General features: G+C 42.5%; 1 protein-coding gene across 1 annotated transcript; it reads left to right on the top strand.

The window, feature by feature from the left end:
- Positions 1-1,990: 1,990 nt before the first annotated feature.
- marchf11 (membrane-associated ring finger (C3HC4) 11) lies at positions 1,991-18,037 on the top strand (the record flags this gene model as incomplete). Its single annotated transcript, XM_079213902.1, has 4 exons — positions 1,991-2,224; positions 9,397-9,552; positions 17,050-17,242; positions 17,580-18,037. 4 exons carry the CDS (start codon positions 1,991-1,993, stop codon positions 17,900-17,902), a joined length of 906 nt encoding a protein of 301 aa, XP_079070028.1. The 3' UTR covers positions 17,903-18,037.
- Between the last annotated feature and the right edge of the window lie 1,368 nt (positions 18,038-19,405).

Here is a 19,405-nt window from a genome sequence, read left to right as displayed (position 1 = left end):
AAAATAGGAAATGTTTGAACACGGTAAACAATCAACTTAATGTCACAACGCCACCATGGTTATTTTGATGTTAACATGTTGACAAGTTGATTGTAAATTGTATTTAAACATTTTATCAATTGTTAAATAATTTAGTGAAACTGTTACACAACACATGGACGCCTTTTGGGTTGCCAGGTTTGTCAAATGCCTCCAATGCTGCTGCTTATCCTCCTTCTCTATGACACATTTAATTAGTTAATTTTTGCAACTTTTTGGCACATTATTGATCCTTCTGCCGGTATTCAGTTTACCATCAGAAAAAAAACTCCCATTTGAGAAGCTGGATTGAGGAAAAGCGTAGAATTCTAATGTCTAACTGACTTATTGGCTTATTAAATATTAAGATGCTTATAACCTTTTGCTGATTTATTATTGATAAATCCAACTGAAGACAGTAAAAGGTATTTGTCACAGCTTGGCAACACAAACGTTCCTATTAATGGCTTTTAACTGATGTATAAAGCATTAGTGAATTATTTATTAACCTTTAATAAGGTAAGTAGTTATTCATTTATAAACCCGACTTTCCAAAATTGGTTCTTCTCAGTTAAATATAGTTTGGTTCTGTTCACCGTTGTTGATGTGAAGATACAACCTGGATTTTCTTTTCAGTAAATATTAGACGGAGAGATTGAGTGTTTTGGGAGGTAAAATCTAAAAGTATATTCGGAGCCCCCCCTCCCCCCCCCCATTGCCCCCCCCCCCCCCCCCCCCCCCCCCCCCCACACCCCAAACCAAACCCTCCCTGCTCCCTCCGATGCCCCGGGGACCCGGTATTGATCGGAGCCTCGTAGGTAGTGATTGGACGTGAGTGGATCATTTCCTTTGTTGCATTAGAGTCCATTACTGGCCCGCTCCCCGGAAAGCGATAGACATCCTCAAAAGAAAAAAAGAAAGATGGAGAGATGGAGAGAGAAGATTCTTCTTGGAACAGAAGTCTCCTCCCACGAATGATTCACCAGCCGAGTTCCTCTGACTTTATTATCGGGTCGATAATTAAAACCTTTTTTATTCTTTTTCTGGAGTTGTGTAGCATGAATGGTTTGTGTCACCAGGATGTTAAGTTGCAAGCAGATATACAGTTTTATTAATGTGTCACAAACTAACTCTTCTATTAAAGGATACTGCTGTGTAAACATATTTACTAAAATAATAAAACACAGCTGTCCTATCAAGGTGTCTTCATAAATACTTGTTTATTTATTTCAACATCCTTTACTTTTAGTCATCCATTACAAATGTTTATCTCTTATTTGTAGCTAACTTTTAATGCATTTATTAATTTGGTGTGTTATTATTGATCCACTTAGGGAGGCTTTTTTCTTTTTTTTGTGCTTTCCTGGATATTTGGTCCACGCAATGAGAAGTTGATCCTATCAAAGAGCTCTTTCCAGTGGGAAGAACGTTTTATTTGAGAGCTGCAGGACATGTGAGGACCTGCAGCTTGAGGGTAAATTACCGGCCCCATCAGGTGTGTGTCTGTGTGTGCGCGTGCCTGTGCGTGTGTGTGTGCGTGTCTGTGTGTCGTGCATGTGTGTCTGTGCGTTTGTGTGTCTGTGCGTGTGCGTGTGTCTGTGTGTGTGTGTGTGTGTTCAACCCGGGTTGTCCTGTGTGGAGGTCGGTCTTCCTCACGCGTCCTCGGTGGAGGAGGAAGGGAAGAGGAGGAGGAGGAGGAAGAGGAAGAGGGGGACTCCGGTCTGGATCATGGAGGCTGCTTGTAAATGCTCCCCGGATCTCCGGAGCGCATGAGGCGGTTCCCGCCGACCGACGCGCCGCAGAACCGGGGAGGGTCCGGCCGCTGATCCGCAGCTCTCTCCTCCCGGCTCTGTGTCCGCGGAGCCCGGAGGCTGTATCGCGTCGCGCTGCTGGTGGATTATTTCCTGCGTGAGCCTGTCAGTTCGGGCTTCTATGCAATTTGTATCTCGACTTTTCATTTTTGTGTGTTATCATGAGCACAGAGGAGGGAGAGGCGTGGGACCAAAGCGACCCGCGCGACGCCGAGGAGGACGAGGCGGAGCCGGCCGAGGAGGGCCGGAGCTGCGAGGGGGACGACGCCGGGAACGAGGACGGGGCGGCCGGGGGCAGCTCGTGCAAGGGGCCCGCGATGATGCACTCGAGCTCCAGCAGCGAGACCTGCATCCCCACGCCCAGCTGCAGGATCTGCTTCCAGGGCGCAGAGCAGGTAAACAGGAGCCCACGGACACGGAGGGGAGACCGGGCACATGGTCACCACACCGCCGCTGATAAAAGAGCTGCTTTTGAGAATGCTGGAAGTTGTTCGGACAGCCAACAGGTCTGAAAGTGAGCCTTTGAGGGGCCCTCAGGAGGCCCCCAGCAAAAAGCCCAGTTACTAGTGACTTATGTTGCCTTTTCTACATTTCAACTGTTACGATCCCTTCATTGTGTTCACACTCAGCCCCGAAAGCTGATTCAGAATTAAGAAATGTTCTTTTATTGTATTTTATTCATTTACACGCCGGCTGAAATCACTTTGCAGATTTAACTAACATGCAAAAGTTTTAAACTACCCAACGATACATAAAGCAATCAACACGAGTCCCGTAATCTCCCCGGAAAGGCTAAAACATACCTGCAAACTTGTCACCTTTCGGCGAAATTCTCCATTTTTAAATGAAAATATGTCTTCCATGTGAATTGTGTAGATCCAAAGAGTTTTTGGAAGGGGGGGTGGGAGGTCAACTGGCCGCCGTTTCTGAGATTGGAGTGAGACACGGAAAAAAACTGAGGTCATCTTAGCAATAGAAGATCTTTGACGTGTCGAGTCTTGGCCAATCAGCGTTAAGATGTCTACAGCGCTTAATTTCCCTCCCACCAGTTTTTTAATGGCAAGCTAGTCAGCTTGCTATCACGTTAGCTAACGTTGTCGGGAGAGACAGCGAGTGAGATTACTGGCAGCGGCGAGTCCGTGGCAGCGTGTGATGTCAGCCAGGAGAGCGGCGACTCAGCGGCTCTGGCGGTTCTACCTACCGACACCTGACTACTACTAATTATAATCTATATAGTTATATGGTTATAATCGCTGTCACACTCGAAAGAGAGAGAGAGAGAGAGAGAGAGAGAGAGAGAGAGAGAGAGAGAGAGAGAGAGAGAGAGAGAGAGAGAGAGAGAGAGATGTTCAGGTTTACCTGGTGGAAACATTATTCCAGTGTTCTCGACCAGTGGTTCTCAACTGGTCTGGCTCCAGGACCCACCATCACCCCTGAATACTCAAATTGAGAAACATTCTCAACTTCTCCAATGTATTGAATGAAAAGATGGTGCATTTTTAACCTGAGATAGTGCAGAATATGTATGCTAACACAAAAACAAGTTTAATAACCAAAACGAGCAGCTAGTGGCGATGATAGAAAGGGAACTATTCCCTTTAACACTCAATTAGCTGCATTTTAATTAGAAACCAAAAACTGCATCTTCAGGACACGAGGTATTACAACATACATAACAATTCAGAATCTTCAGCTATTTTTAAACAGACTCAACAGCTCACATGCACAAACAGTCCAACAACTAAGAAGTAGTTTCAAAAAGACTGAAATGACCTAACTTTAACTGAGAACACACACTCACCGAATCTACACGGACACACAGACGGACATACTACATAGTGGTACCTCACAGTACTACAAAGTAATACCTCACAGTACTAGTGACTCCATCTATGCTTTTATAAACAATAGAATAAAGAGCCATGCAATCCCTTGCAAGTAAACCAGATCGCTCCATCAGACCAAAAAAAAGAAAAGTACTATCAATGTGTTCGAAAAATTAACATAAAGATACTAGTAAATATATAATAATATTAGTTAATAACTAATATTGAGTTACTAGTAAATATCTTATTGTGGAAAACAATGAGCTATTCTCTAACTTTTAAGCACAAGGCGCGAAGTCGCACAGCTCATCAACAGGCTCGTTCAAGATGAGCCAGTTCTGATCAGAATCGATCGGCGCGCAATGCATGCTGGTTAGATTTGTGTCCGACTTGCTCGGACGTCATGCACACTTGGTCAACGATAATCCCACGAGAGCAAGCCGGCCGTCGATTTGAGAGTCAGGCGCCGCAGTAGCTCTCCCCCGACTGCCTGGCTCAGTGCATGATGGGAAACGCCTGGCTGTCGCCACATCAGAGAGCTGATTGGCTCTTAGATCTGACAGCAAACACCACGTGTTGTAGAAAATCCTTATTTTATGTGTAGTTGTAATACTTAACGCTGGATTGTTGACTATTAGTCTCATGTTTTATCTTAAAACAAATCTTGTGTGGTTGATAATACAAAATTGTATTTATAACACATATCAAAACCAGTAGTAATGTATTTCACAGGTAGACATAAAAATGGTAAATGGTAAATGGACCCGTACTTGTATAGAGCTTTTCTAGTCTTCCGACCACAAAAAGAACAAAGGATGCAGCTACACACACATTTCTACGTAAATATATATTTATAAACACATATGAATAAATCCAAACGTGATTTGTAAACTACAAGTAGCCAAAAGAGCGGAACTAACAGGAAGTAATTTTTTCTGTGACTTCCTGTGTTTCCTTTGAAGGCAGCTGAAAACTAAAACTGTCCGACTTGACCACAGTTTATTGTCAACGCCTCCTGCTGCAGCCCAAAGTGTCACTGCGGTTGCTCAAGCAGGCCGCTCCACAGGAGCACCGGGCTTTGACCGGCGCGTTTTTGCCAAGGCGTTTTTGAAGCGGCTGCACTTTTAAAAGTCGCGTCTGGTGTGATCGCACTGATAGCTTAAACTAGTGATAGCTTAAAGCAGCAAATCCCATTGTGAAAAGCACGCGACATATTTTTCGCCGCTCTCTCTCTTTCTGTGTCCGCTGTGTCTCACTGTTTTTTTCAATGAAGATAACATTAAATTAATCAGAAATACATTGTTAATGTGGCAAATGACTATTCTCGGTGGTTTTTAATAAAATATCTACATAGGTGTATAGAGGCCCATTTCCAGCAACTATCACTCAGTGTTCTAATGGTACATTGTGTTTGCTCATAGCATAGAAGACTAATGGATGATTAGAAAACCCTTGTGCAATTATGTTAGCACAGCTTAAAACAGTTATGCTGGTGAGAAGCTATAAAACTGGCCTTCCTTTGAGCTAGTTGAGTATCTGGAGCATCACATTTGTGGGTTCAATTATACTCTCAAAATGGCCAGAAAAAGAGAACTTTCATGTGAAACTCGGCAGTCTGTTCTTGTTCCTAGAAATGAAGTCTATTCCATGCCAGAAATTGCACAGAAACTGAAAATTTGTCTATGTGACCCCAAACTTTTGAACGTGTGTGTGTGTGTACATATATTTATATTTGTACACTTAGGTATTGACAAAAGAAGAAATAAAACCCATTATGATCATAGTTTGTCAGCTTTGCTGTTCGGCATCACTCATCTGATACGAATTAAAAAAAACATCAATAAAATCAACACTATCAAGAGTGCAGAGCTTTAGCTCAAACGTTGCAGTTCCGTCCAAGCCATTAAACATGAGCAGAGGAAGCCAGGCATGAAGATTCAATTAGCAGTTTCCTTCAGAGGATGTTTACTTTTCATGCGGTAAAACACATTTTTATTATCTTTTAATGCTCCCGAGTCAATTAAAGTTGAGGCGTTCCGATGAGCCGAAGGTAGTATTGATTATTAGTACAATCAATACACGATGAAATAAGCCACATCACATCAGAGGGTTGTGGATGAAAGCCTGAATCGCACACGTTTGATGTGCACCGTCTCCGAGGCTGGATGCTGGACGGACGCGTCCACCCCGTCTCTGACATCGGAAACTCTCTCGCCGGTCTATCTGGCTCGTGACGGCGAGCCTCGGATGATTCCTCCCCCGCCTGCAGAGCTGAAGGGAAAGAGAGGAGTCGGGGCCGTAAAGGCCTAAGTGAATATCCTGTCTCCTGGACGTGGGCTGTGGACTATTAGCTAATCTAATCGCTCGGGCCTCCGGGTCCAGACTGATATTTGATTTTGAGACGAGGCCCTGTGGGCCGAGCGAGTTTGCCGGTTCTCAAGAAGATTACAAAACAGGACATTTGACACTTTAAAATAGACCAAAAAATAAATACATTTAAAAAAACGGCCAAATTAGCATCTGTCTGTTGCTGTTTTTAGATGTTACGGGGTTGAATGAACCCCAAATTAACTCATTAATCTCCGTAATGAGTACTTGTAGCCCAACATTTAGAGTTTCAATGTAATCGCAAGACCCCGCCAAACTCTTTAATCTTAATATCATCGCATCATATTACATAAAAAGGTGACATTGCAGGTTTAAAACGTTTATGCCAGTTTCTTCATTTCCGAAACTGCAGTTGACAAAACTAAAATCTCAACTCACAGTTGTACTTGATGATGGAGCTGATTCCCAGTGGGCGATGACATCACTATATGACATCACCATATGACATCACAGGTACTGAAGTACACGATGACATCATGGCAACGTGCACGAATAAACAACCTCCTCCTCACTGCCAACTCCATCTGCTGATGAAGACCGTGCGGTCCAGTCGAAAGCTCCAGTTCAAGCGAAAGCCTCCGAGGTAATTTTCAAACCCACAAGGTGAACATGACGGGCTGAAAAACGAGCCGCCTGACCACTGACCTTAATATGCTATTAATATGCCTCTCGCGGCCCTGAAAGCTACCGTAATGGCTGCTCGAGGTATTCCTCGAGGAAGAAAGCGGCAGAACAAACGGACACAGCCACGATGATTAATGACCCGCTGCAACCCGCCGTTACTATCCGCCATGTGCCGCAGCTTTGAGAAATGACCATTGATCTGAGCAATGCTGCTAAAGCCCTCTGGTGGGGGGGGGACGAGGGGGGCGGGTATGTATGATGTATGACCCGCTGGGAGAAGAAAAAAGTCCAAACTTTGGCCTGAAAACAAGGATTTCTAGGTGATGAGAAAGTTGACATGTAGACGTTGGAAATGGATGACGGGGAGACGGTTCTAATATCGACTCGGGAGACGATCGTTTCTTTAAAATTACATCACTGGCTCTCCAGAGAGCGGTCAAGATGATGGAAACACCAGACAAGACGTGAATATTAATATTACAGAAGTCTTTGTTTTTGCTGCCTCGTTAAATGTGTGCGAAAATGTTTTTTAAATGATAAAACGGGCTGAAAGCTGTGTTTTCCTGTCTGTTGAAGCCAGGACAGAGTTTGAATTTGTCTTGCATACATCTTGGTGAAGTAACGAACGGATTTCAAAAGACCAGTGTTTTGTTTTGTTTTTGCCAAGTTTTGTACCGCCATTCAACTATACTTGTGCAAAGCATGCAATAGTTTGTACATTTCCTCCCCTGTAGTCTGTTTCCTTCAGATATATCGGCCTCAAAGCCTTCTTGAATTGGCTCGTCAGCTACTGCAACTTTATGCTTTAACCTTTTAAAAACCAATCCCAATGGATGTAAAATTCAAATGTGCTCCAATGCAAATTTTGGAGTCCTCGCCTGAATGTTCTCTGTACTAAACCTCAACCTTTGCAGAGAGAATGTTCACATATTGTGCTATGATTTGGGTTAGAGTTGGACCTTACAGCTGCATAATTTCAAAGAAATAATCATCCTGAAAGTGATTTTTTTCTAGGCGGACCTGAAACCTTTGATTTTTTTCTGTGTGTCATCTTCATTTACTCTTAACCAGTAACATATAGACTGATATTTACACATCTGAACTAAATCTCACATGTGTACCTTTTATTATAACACCAAAAGTATTCAAATCCTTTTTAGTTTGGGTATGACATTTTCGAGGAAAGGGCCTAAAAATAGGTTGGTGTTCTATTGTTAATTCCTATTTGTGACATGTGTTTCGTGCTATTAAATAAACCAGCATGTTAGAAGCTCTGCTGATGTTAAGCCCGCATAATATTTTCCATGTTCACAGTCACGGTTTAGTTGGTGTCATTCCGTTGTATAATTAGCAGTAAACACAAAGAACGGCGTCGTAGTTTTGTAGGTATTTTGGTCATAAACCAAACAAAAAGAACATGGGACCAAGGCCCTGTTTCTCGTACCTGGCTTACTGAGTTAGCGGGCTAATTGTCAGGATAAGATGACGTAGGTCAGGCTTTCTCGGTTTCTCGAAGCAAGCTTAGATAAATCACCATAGCAACACAGCCAAAAATGTAAGCCTGCTCCCGGGCAGGCTTACTGAACTTCACTGGATAAGCTGGCCACTCCCACCGGACAAAAAAGGCAGCTTCTTCCTCATTGATGAAGGAGCGATATTAGTTATATTAGTTTTAGCCGCGGACATTGATCACCACAGACGCAGCCGATCGCCCGTCTCAGACACAGACTATCAGCCGCTGCATGCCGCTGTTCTTAAGTTTATTTATCTCTTAAGAAACTTAAGGATGTGTTGAAAGCACTCATAATCATATGACAGTGTTATTAGTACACCATACATATCATTATTGTAGAACATGATTAAGGTGATCGTGATGAGAATACAGAGAATCACACACAATTTATTTTCACTGCTTCAATTGATTGAATTTCTGATTATGAATAATACATACTGATCCGCCCATACACATATTCAAACTCATATACACATATATAGTACATGATTCATACGTGCATACAGTACATATATCCTCATAAGTATATATTTATTCGTAAATATAATCTGATTGATTTGGGTGATGAAGCACTTCAAATTAGCCGATACATTTTCCCAACACTGACGCATTTAACTTGTCTGATATATTTGCGACGCTTATGTCTCGCGGGCGCTGTTAAAGCTGCGTTCACGGCAACAACGTTGCAAAAACGTTGGAATATTGCTGTGTTTGCTGTGAATGACTACGGTATTGACTTCCTCATATGCCTTCATGATCATCTCCTGCTTCTCAGCAGAGAAATAAAAAGAGGTTCCTCTGAGTTTATTTGCCATTGTACTGTTAGAACATCGTGGTGTCAGTGCTCCATTATTATCCCTTCTGAAGAGGAGCGGGCGCACATTTATCCAGATGACTGACGTCTGGTTAGAGTTAACGAGACCGTTTCAGCACGGATCAGCCGTGAAGAAACCCAGATAGCCTGATGTCAATCATCTCGCTAATTTAAGCTGGAGATTAGGACATTTGCTTGACTTTGTTTAGCCAGGTACGAGAAACAGGGCCCAGGTGATGGAGGGAAAAGTCAGAGGATCACCAAAGTCATTAGAATCCGTCCTTCGTGGGACTCGGTCGTCTGGACCAAATTTAAACGATTGAAGTCCCTGAAATGAGCTTGTTGCTGACCGACGGCGAGTCCGTTTACGTATCTGACCTTTGGCCTCTCTCCGGCCTCCAGGGCGACCTGCTGAACCCGTGCCGGTGCGACGGCTCGGTGCGGTACACCCACCAGCACTGCCTGCTGAAGTGGATCAGCGAGCGAGGCTGCTGGACCTGCGAGCTTTGCTGCTACCGCTTCCACGTCATCGCCATCGACATGAAGACGCCGTGGCAGGTAACGTACCGCAGAGCCGGGACTTCCCTGTGGTCAAAACACACCTTCTTACCTTTTTTATCAGTAAAATATTGGCCACAGTATCATCATATTCACATGATGGGAATGAATACAAGTATACAACAAAAGACATGAACGGTGCAGCTGTTAAATTAAAAGAAAATAGTAGTCCAGGAAAGTAAAGAAAAATAGTGTTTTTACATTTTTTGGTAGCACTTTATAAAACGACGAGTAACTATCTGAATTAAATCATGGATTGCAGTATTAAAACACGTTTATAAAGCACATGTTAACCATTAGTGAATCATCTATAAGTCCTTAATAATTGGTTTGCAATATTTAATACTTAATTTACAAATGGGGAATCCATCATTTTTAAGTAAGTATGAAAACCCAATCATGAAACGCAGAATAGTCAAGCTTATTAATCATGAATGAAACATTCATAGCTGTTTATGAATTGCATACAAATGAGTGTTCATGTTGGAACAATGCTTTATAAATGATGAATTAAGTGTTTATTCATGCTTTACTAATGCTAAATAGTGTGTAGTTATTATAAAGTATCCATTTTTTTTATTGAGCATTTTACAAGTTGCAGCACTCAAAGGATTCAACGCATAACATTTCAACATCAAATAACAGTATTTTACAAGTTGATTGGATTCATTGTTTATTAAATCCTGAACCGATTTGGTATTTTAATGCAATCGGCGTACAAAACCGTCCTTTTTCCTTCACTTGAAGTCATGTTTTTTTTTACTCATGTGGTATATCAGTTTTGGTGATGGAAATTGGTTTACCATAGGTCGTAGGTTCACAAAAGCAGTGGAATATATGAATACAATGGTAGACACATGTAAATAAATGTCTAAAACCACATGTATTATCATATGGTGGGGATGATGAGCTGTGGCTGGCTTTGAGGCCTGCTATGGTGATGTGTTGGCAGGCAGACGGACAGGGAGACTGCTGCAGCGATGCTGCATGTTGTCCTCTGGACCCTCGCAGCTCTGAATCCTCTCTGTGAAATACATTAATACAAGTCAGTATGAGTTCACTGAAAGAAAATAATGAAGATCCAACACTGACTATGATCAAGACACTGCATGAGCTAGCTACGTGCAAACATTGCTAAAGCTAACAGATCCAGCTATGCTCAGGCCATGAGCTAAAAATGCACAACATTAGTTACAGCCTTACAAACACATAACTGAGATCCAACACTACTAGTCGTACTAAGTTCACTTTAAGAAAGTTAACGGTGATAGGGACAACAGTTGATTACCCGCCGTTCATAGTCAGCTATCTCCGTTAGCTCTCGTTAGCTCGCGCTGTGTAAACAGCACCTAACGTGACATAAACACTACTGTAGTAACGATTAACTGAGATCCAACACTACTAGGCTTACTAAGTTCACTGTGATAGGGACAACAGTTGAGTGTGCACCGTTCAGTCGTAGACACGGAAGGAAACATCCAACACGGCGCTATCTAGTGACGTGCGAACGCTGCTAAGCTATCGTCAACAAACTACGATTAGTTACGGTCTTACAAACACATAATGGAGGTCCAACACTACTTGTCGTACTACGTTCACTGAAAGAAAGTTAACGGTGATCGGGACTACAGTTGATAATGCACCGTTCAGTCTCACAGAAACGTTGTAGCCAGCTATCTGGCCCGTTAGCTCCGGCTAGCTCCTTGTCAGTGTTGGGGTAGTTACTCAGAAAAAGTAATTAGTTATAAGTTACTAGTTACTTCTGAAAATTGTATCTAGATTACTTTACTAGTTACTGCATTTGAAAAGTATCTTCACTACCAGTTACTTTACTTTCCATTTTTTTAAGCAAATGTCCAAATTAACCGCAAAGATACATGGACAAACATCATGGTCCTTTCATCACTTTATTTTCAATGTTCAATAAAGGGCATCGCTTAGCCTTTCCACATAGTGTATTGTAATTGTAAACATGTAAAACAAAATGGCATATAAAACTCAGCCATTAACTTGAACGAACATTAACCCTGTTCACACTGTCTGACCAAAGAAATATGCCTCACTTTAAAATCCACAGACAACAGGATACAAAAGGCTGTGTATGGTGGGGACATTCAGGTCGGTCAAACAGCATAACACATTGAAAACAGGCTTTTGGAAACATGAGACCCCACTAAACCAAATGGGGGCCGACTCCTAAGAACAAAACCAGCTTGTTATAGGAATCATTGTAGTGGTTTAAGAAAAATAGAAAAATTAATGGCACTTTTTCCCATGAAATAGAAACAGAAAATGCAATTAAATAAACAGAAAATCCACTTCATCATTGCCTAAATAAACAGAAAGTGCACTATATCCTATGAAGTTTATCATTTTTCTCTATTCTTCAAAATAGCGATTGTATCGCATGAGTAAAAGTCTCTTGAATCTTTTATCCGACGGCCTGTTCCTCCTTGGGGTCAGAACAATACTGCCCAGGCTGAAAAGCCTTTCCACAGTGTTGTAACTTGTTTTATTACATGATTGACTCTTATTGTGAAGAGCATGTAAACAGGAAGTGCTTTTACTTTGAAGGCAGAAAGTACAATGATACGTGCTTGTTGACGCTAACTAATGTTGATGTTACGTGTGGAAAATATATACATGTCGGGTGCAAGAGCGCGTTCTCAATGCTTTAACAGTTGTAATACTGCAGTTCACCAGTAGAGGGATTCCGTTCATACCAGACGTGTCTTGGTCCTCATTAGAAGCTCCACGTCATTACAGACAGGTGCACTTGATGGTATTGGAGTGTTGTATTGCTTTGCAATCTCCTTAATCCTAGGGAACCTGGAGAGAACCTCCCAGTTGGATCCGGGCTCTCCGTCTCCGTTGTTCATGCAGGAAGTGTCGTGTGACTCGCGCGCCACTAAAAGAGAACTTTTCGGACTGGTACAAATGTCTTGAGTAACGTAAGAACGCGCGTTACTGAGGTCTAGTAAAGTAGTGTAGTTACCAATATTTTGAGTGTAATCCGTTACTTTGTAACTCGTTACCCCCAACACTGCTCCTTGGTAGCGAATCCTTCAGGCACTGATGCTGCGCCGTCCGTCCCGTCCAATATAGCTTTGCTCAGGACTCTTTGCTTGGCATCTTCTGACTCACACTGAAGCTTTGCACGCCTCATACGACACGTCCATGTTTAGATGCTCAGACGCGGAAGTGGAAACCATATCCGCCAGATTTGAAACCATATCTCTGTGACGTATTATTGCTAAGATATATATATATATTCGAAGCGGGCCCCGCCCCCAAAGGGTTAAGGAGGATGTTTGTATGACGATGGGGTTTAAACTCAGAATTCGTGGGTATCAATGACAAAGCGAGCGCCCTTCTCCCTAAAAAACAATGCTCTTTGCACATGAAATGCAGTGATGTGACATTAAACTGCAGCCGTTATATTCTCTCGTTTTATTATTTTTTTACTGCCTTTTTTACAGCCATAAACATTTGAGGTTACCGTTTTCTCCCCCCCGAGCACGCGCTCTGGATTATTACGGAGGCATTAACAGGAGATTGTTTTTTTATAGCCTCTGGTGTATCGACCCACCGGTTAGATTCATAATGTTCATGGATATTCACAGCTTCTCTGGTTGGATGCAAACACGGGCAAACCGACAACGATAAACCCGCCTGCGTCTGTTGCCCAAAAGAAGCTCTATCACTCTCTAATTGTGTAACTTTTCCTTCTTCACCTTCTCAATAAAACACCTTTTAAACATCAATCTTATTGCCTTTTTACGAATGACTCGTCACTCAAAGAAAATGGAGAAATAAGTGGATAAATATGCCACGTGTGTACAATCCGAGTTTTTCGGATGTGAATTCAAGGCTTCAAACCAAGTTGAGCTGAACCTTCAGTCCATTTAGCTCACACAGCTTCGACCACAATGATAAAGCAGACATACAGCTGAAATTGAGTTGAAATAATAATGTGCATTAGTGACCATCCCTCTATACTTATTAGACTGTCTGTCTATACATATAAATGTAAATCAACAATATATATGACATTCCAATTAAAGGGCCAGTTCGGGGATCTATGAACAGAAGTGGAATATAATATTCTATTATTATTATTATTATTATTATTATTATTATTATTATTATTATTATTATTATTATTATTATTATATTCTATTACTATGTTTTAATTTGTGTATAATCACCTGAAACTAAGAATCGTTTGGTCAGCTTAGCACGTGGCCTTCCTAGCGCTATCGGGAGCGGGCACTCTTCACAGATATGTGTCTACAGTAGCCCAGAGCGGACAAACCAAACACTGGCTCAAGAGCACTTTTCACATTTTTACGTTTCCACCGTGGTTCAAAAACGGGGTTTTGCTCTCGGCACCTCACGTCACCGCAGTCTTGTGGAGGGAGGAGAGAGCGGAGGGGCACTGGGTCGGTTGCAATCTGCAACCTCACCACAGGGTGTCACCAAATCCTACACACTGCCCCTTTTAATCTGCTGACTGAGGGAACCGGAGGGTTGAATGAACCCCAAATGAACTCATTAATCTCCGTAAGGAGTAACATATAGAGTTTCAATGTAATCGCAAGACCCCGGCGATTTGTTCCCCATTAAAGTGACTCTTTAATATCATCGCATCATATTACATAAAAAGGTGACAAAACAATGTCATTGCAGGTTTAAAACGTTAATGCCAGTTTCTAACAAGGCCTCCTTCATAGAGGCTTTATGAGTGGTAACTCTCAGCTTTATTAGTGACCAATAAATAATTTACAACGGCCTCATATGTATTTTTTATGGGGAACAACAGAAACATCTTGGTTGCTCCACTATGACACTTGTGTTGCCCTTCTGTTGCTTTTAATTCATCAGAAAGACTCAAATAGTCTGAGTGAATGTCGCTGTGGCTGAGCCGAGTTATTAACAGAACACCTGTGTGGGGCTTAGCGTTACTGTAAAATTTTACGAAAAACGCCTATCCAGGTATACCCAAGGTTTGCAAGCTGTACTTGAACTATTTCTGCCTGAACATTTCTTTGTAAATAGATGCCTGTAGATGACTATAAATGGGACTTATGGACTGGAAAACACAATGGGACCATAGCCTGAAGCCTTTTCTAGTCTAAGTAAAAAGCAGATATCAATATCACATAAAATGAATATTTTACACATGTTTTTCTAATGAAATGTCTAGGCGTTTTTCCATTTTGAGACTGAAAATATTCATGATATATATACTATATACCTTAAAAAGCCATTAAAAAGGCTTATTGTCTTGCAAACTTATAGAGGTACTATTCATATTTACTACCAGTATTGCTGACACCGAGAAAATGAAGTATAAATGCATTTTTGTGCTAATTCAATGACTCTGATGAGGCTCTGTCAGGAGAAGTCTGTTCTCATCAAGCTGAAGGCTGTTGGGATCAGCTCCACCCCCTCCTCTTTGTATTCGTTTTTTAGGCAATTTCATTGGCTGTGCGAAACGCCTGTCATCCGAGCCGTATGACGTGACAGGCTTGATCAACGTAAGAAAATAGAGACTGAGCCTGTACTTCAACGTAGCTTCTGGTTGGGTAATGTAGCCTGTCAGTCAGGACATGAAGCTCCTATTGGTTCAAGTGACATTTCATTAGAAAAGTTAGATTTCGGCGGTCATTTTGATGCACCGTTTCTCCACTGTGCTCTCATGCAAACTTGCTTAGTACGAACTATATTGTAGAACAGAACATACAATGGGGTGTGAACATCAGTGACACAAGGTCCCCTTGGTACCGGGCTGCACAGAAAGAATGAGAAAAAAGAATAATCGAAAAATATGTTTTATTTTGAAGAATTACCGGATACATCCGTCTGTGCGTCTGAGCCTCTAGTCTTGACACATGTCAGGAGGCTACGTGATAACGTTACCCCGAAAATGAAACTTAAATGTACGTTTCAACTCTGTCCGAGTGCCGGTGTTCTGGATTTAAATCAAGGCAGAATACCTTAAAATCCCTCAAAAGCTCTGAAAACTTGCAAGAAACATCCAAACCATGGATACAGATCGCGATCAGTAGTGTTGCATGCTGGGTGTTGAATACAGTGTGAGTGTGAGTACAGATCGCGAGGAGTAGTATAAAAATAAAAATCAGAAAATCAGTCAGTGATGATTGACTTTATATGTTGGAATAAATTTAACGTCATCTGTGAAGCATTGAACGTAGTCGGGGCGGCATGTCAGAGGGAGGGCTGATTGATGATTGACGTGGGCAGGCCCAGTGCCGTCGGCCTACCGGGGACCTCCCCGGTGTCCCCCATGGCCAGTGCGCTCCTGGTCATCGGTGAGTTGCCTTGCCTTTGCTGTTGTTTGTTTGTTTGTTGTTGTCTGACAAAGGGGTTGACTGTAGCTGCTGTGGTGGTCTGATCTTGAAACGGATTGCACTGCTGGAATCACAAGAATCATAGGTTTCCAGAAACACCAAACTAACTATAAATAGAACTATAAATAGATGTACAGTGTACAATAGAATACAGTAAAGGACGCCCGCGGGACGGCAGAACGTTAAGAGGTTAAAAGATCCGTAAGCATTCACCAGGCAGAGTGCATCGTGGGAAGTTAAGTGTTCATTGTTTTTGTTTTTTATGGACTATAAACCACGACATTTCTGCGTCTGCTGCTCTACATTTTTTACCGTCCCTCATCACTGTGGAAAGGTTTCTTTTTTTCAAGGGGTTTTGCTCAACTTAATTAATAATAAATTGCATCTAAAACGATGTTGTCAAGCGTTTTATTGTCAAGAAAACCAAAAATGTTGTTGTTTCTTTTGGCTGTGCGCCTGCCGAGTGTCTCTGGTTCCTATCCAGGTCTCTGCTGTTCAGTTTGGAGCGTCGGGATTCCTTCACTCCTCATTTCCTCCAAAGCTGAACAGACAGAGGCTTAAAAATATCTGCATTCTGGATCGTCTCTCTCGCTGGAGAACGTTTTCAGATCCGCTCGCTCCAGATGGGACTTGAGTCGCCGTTGGCAGACCGAACAAACACACAGAGCCCAGCTTTCTGTCCACTGAGTCTGCCTGAAGTCTCTTTTTATAGTTTTGTGTCTCTTTGTGGTCGTTTTGCATCTCTTTGTAGTTGTTTTATGTCTCTTTGCAGTTGTTTTGTCTTTCTTTGTGGTCATTTTACATCTCTTTGTGGTTGTTTTGTGTCTTCGTAGTGGTTGAGAGCCGTTGAGAGGCAATCAAAAAGCGCCTACCGTAATCTTGGATCCTGTACCTTAAAAGAATCTACAGGCAACATAACCTGAATGTGTTGCATAGCGACACAAGATTTGACATGCTCCTTTTGACGGCTGTTGCGTACAGATAAGTCATCATACAATATGGTGTTTGTTGCTCTTTGAGAGGGCGTACCATCACCCCAAGATGACCAACCAGCCCGTCCCCTGAGAAGATGCATGTTTTTTTCTTACAGTCTCATCGGTTCTCTCTTTTCCCCCGTGTGCAGTGGCAGTCCATCACCATCACCCTGGTGGAGAAGGTGCAGATCATCGCCGTGTTCCTGGGCTCTCTCTTTCTGGTGGCCAGCATCTCCTGGCTGCTGTGGTCGGCTCTCAGCCCGCAGGCCATCTGGCAGCGCCGCGACGTCCTCTTCCAGATCTGCTACGGCATGTACGGCTTCATGGACCTGGTCTGCGTAGGTGAGCCTCCGAATGAGTCGTGAGAACAACGTAAAGAAGTTCCTCTGGTAAAAAATAATCGGTTGAAGCTAGGGTTGGTAATGTGAGTAATCCAGAATATTGATGAACAAATGATCATTTTGTAGGTGAAGCAGAGGTGCAGAGTTCAGCCTTAGAAGTCAGGTTGTTTTGTCTGTGAATTGTTTAGTTGTTCATAACGATGTTGAAGAAATTACAATACCTGATTCTGAATATTTCCTGTCGCTCTCACAGTGACATTTAAAAAAAAAAACACCTAAAAACGTGATGGCGCATTGGAGGATCACTGTTTCCTGTAACGTTTTTGTCCTTGTGACAGGCTTGATCGTCCACGAGGGGGCAGCAGTGTACAGCGTCTTCATGCGCTGGCGAGCCGTCAACCTCCACTGGGATGTTCAGAGCTACGATAAAGCCAAGGACATGGAGGAGATGAGCATTGGCCATTCCTCGCTGTCCCCCAGGACGCTGTGGTTGCCTCTGGCCACCTTTGGGCCCGACGGCCCCTCACGCCCCACCCAGCTGGGGCCGCGGCCGTGGACCTGCCTCTGTTTGGCCCCCTGTTGCCACGGCCTGGTGCCCAGAAACAACCTCAGCCAGGATAGTGACTCAGGAGAGGTCGTCGTTCGTGTGACATCGGTGTAACACCCGGCGCTATTTATGCTGGAACAAAGCATCTGGGGGTGGGTTACAATATGGGCTTTTTTTCTGGGCTACAATCTGTTGGTTTTTCTTATTGCAGATTTCTAAAATGTTTTCCGAATGAGTTAGAATTGTTTGTCTGCTCTGGGGCTGGTCCCCCAAAACAATCCTAACCGTTAAATTAACTCACATGTGGTGTTTTTGCCTTTGTGTTTTATTATTTATACATTAACCACAAATTAAAATTGACCTTGGTGTTCTCGGGTTCAAATGAAAGTCCTCGGGATCAAATTATCTGAATATTACAGGTTTGTAAAATAATGTGTTACTGATAGCAACATGACTAAAAGCAATGTTAGAAGCCCAGTGAGGCTGTAAATACATTAGACTTCAGAAAACAAAGCGTTTATTCCAGGATGCTGACCACAAGCGGAGCAAACGACTTTTCATCAATCCTTCCTGGACTTTGTGTTCAAACTCAAAGCAAAGTGAATTTAAGTGGAGGTACTATTGCACATTATCTGAATGCACATTTGGTCCGGGCAGCACAAAATAAATTCAGCTGAAGACGTACTCAAGTTGAAAACATTTCAACTTGCGGTGCTCATTTGAGCTTACCGTGAAGCTGCAGGAGTCCGCCATGAGAAAACTGGAGCAGACCGAACTCGCACATAAACACCCCTCCGAATTGTTCAGCGATTTCAAAAAGGTCTGGCGAGGTGCAGCGACCAGATATCTCAGCCGTCACTGACTGACATAGCTAGCTTCCGGGCTACATTAAGAAAGAATAGCAACGAAGAAAGGGCCAATAAAAGGGGCATCAAGTGAGATCGACAACCGGTTGCTGTTGTAAGTGGAATTATAGAAATAACGCTTGAATTGGCGTATTTGTTTGATGTGTGCTAAACAATAAATTAACTGTTCCTGGTAGCTAAATTACAAATCCTGCTATGTCGAAGGCGTGACCCGCCCTACTCTGATTGGCTTGCACTTGTTGCCTTCATTGGTTGGGTTGGTTAAGTCCCACTTAAGGCATAAGGACGGAGATTGTTTGGGTAATAATATCAGTAGGGGGAAAAAAATGCTCGCATACCACACACACAAAGTACAAGTACTTACATTTGGGTTCTTGCCGATACAAAGTGCCAATATGAGTACTTAATGCCATCACAGTTGTAAGAATGACTTCGAAAACAAGTTATATTTTCATCACACTATCCTCACTTTCTGACTGTTAGTGAGATATGAAGCATGATGCGCTGGCTGACATAAGAACCCACAGGTTCTGGAAAGTTCCTTACACAGCTTTATCCTTGATTTTTAACTCATGGAGTCCCTAAGTGACACCTACTGAACATCTTGGTGGGTCACGTGACAGGTCATGTGATTTTGTGTTCCCCTAACAACATTTCCAAAATGTCTGCCAGGGAATTTAACCTAAACATGTCATGAAAACCTAATATGTGTCCCAATAAGAAAATTAATTATGATCTGCTCAGTTAATTA

This window comes from Taurulus bubalis (assembly GCF_910589615.1).
Source record: "Taurulus bubalis genome assembly, chromosome: 1".
Taxonomy (NCBI): Eukaryota; Metazoa; Chordata; class Actinopteri; order Perciformes; family Cottidae; genus Taurulus; species Taurulus bubalis.
The sequence above is the reverse complement of the archived record's forward strand: the minus strand, read 5'-3'. Positions and strand labels throughout refer to the sequence as shown.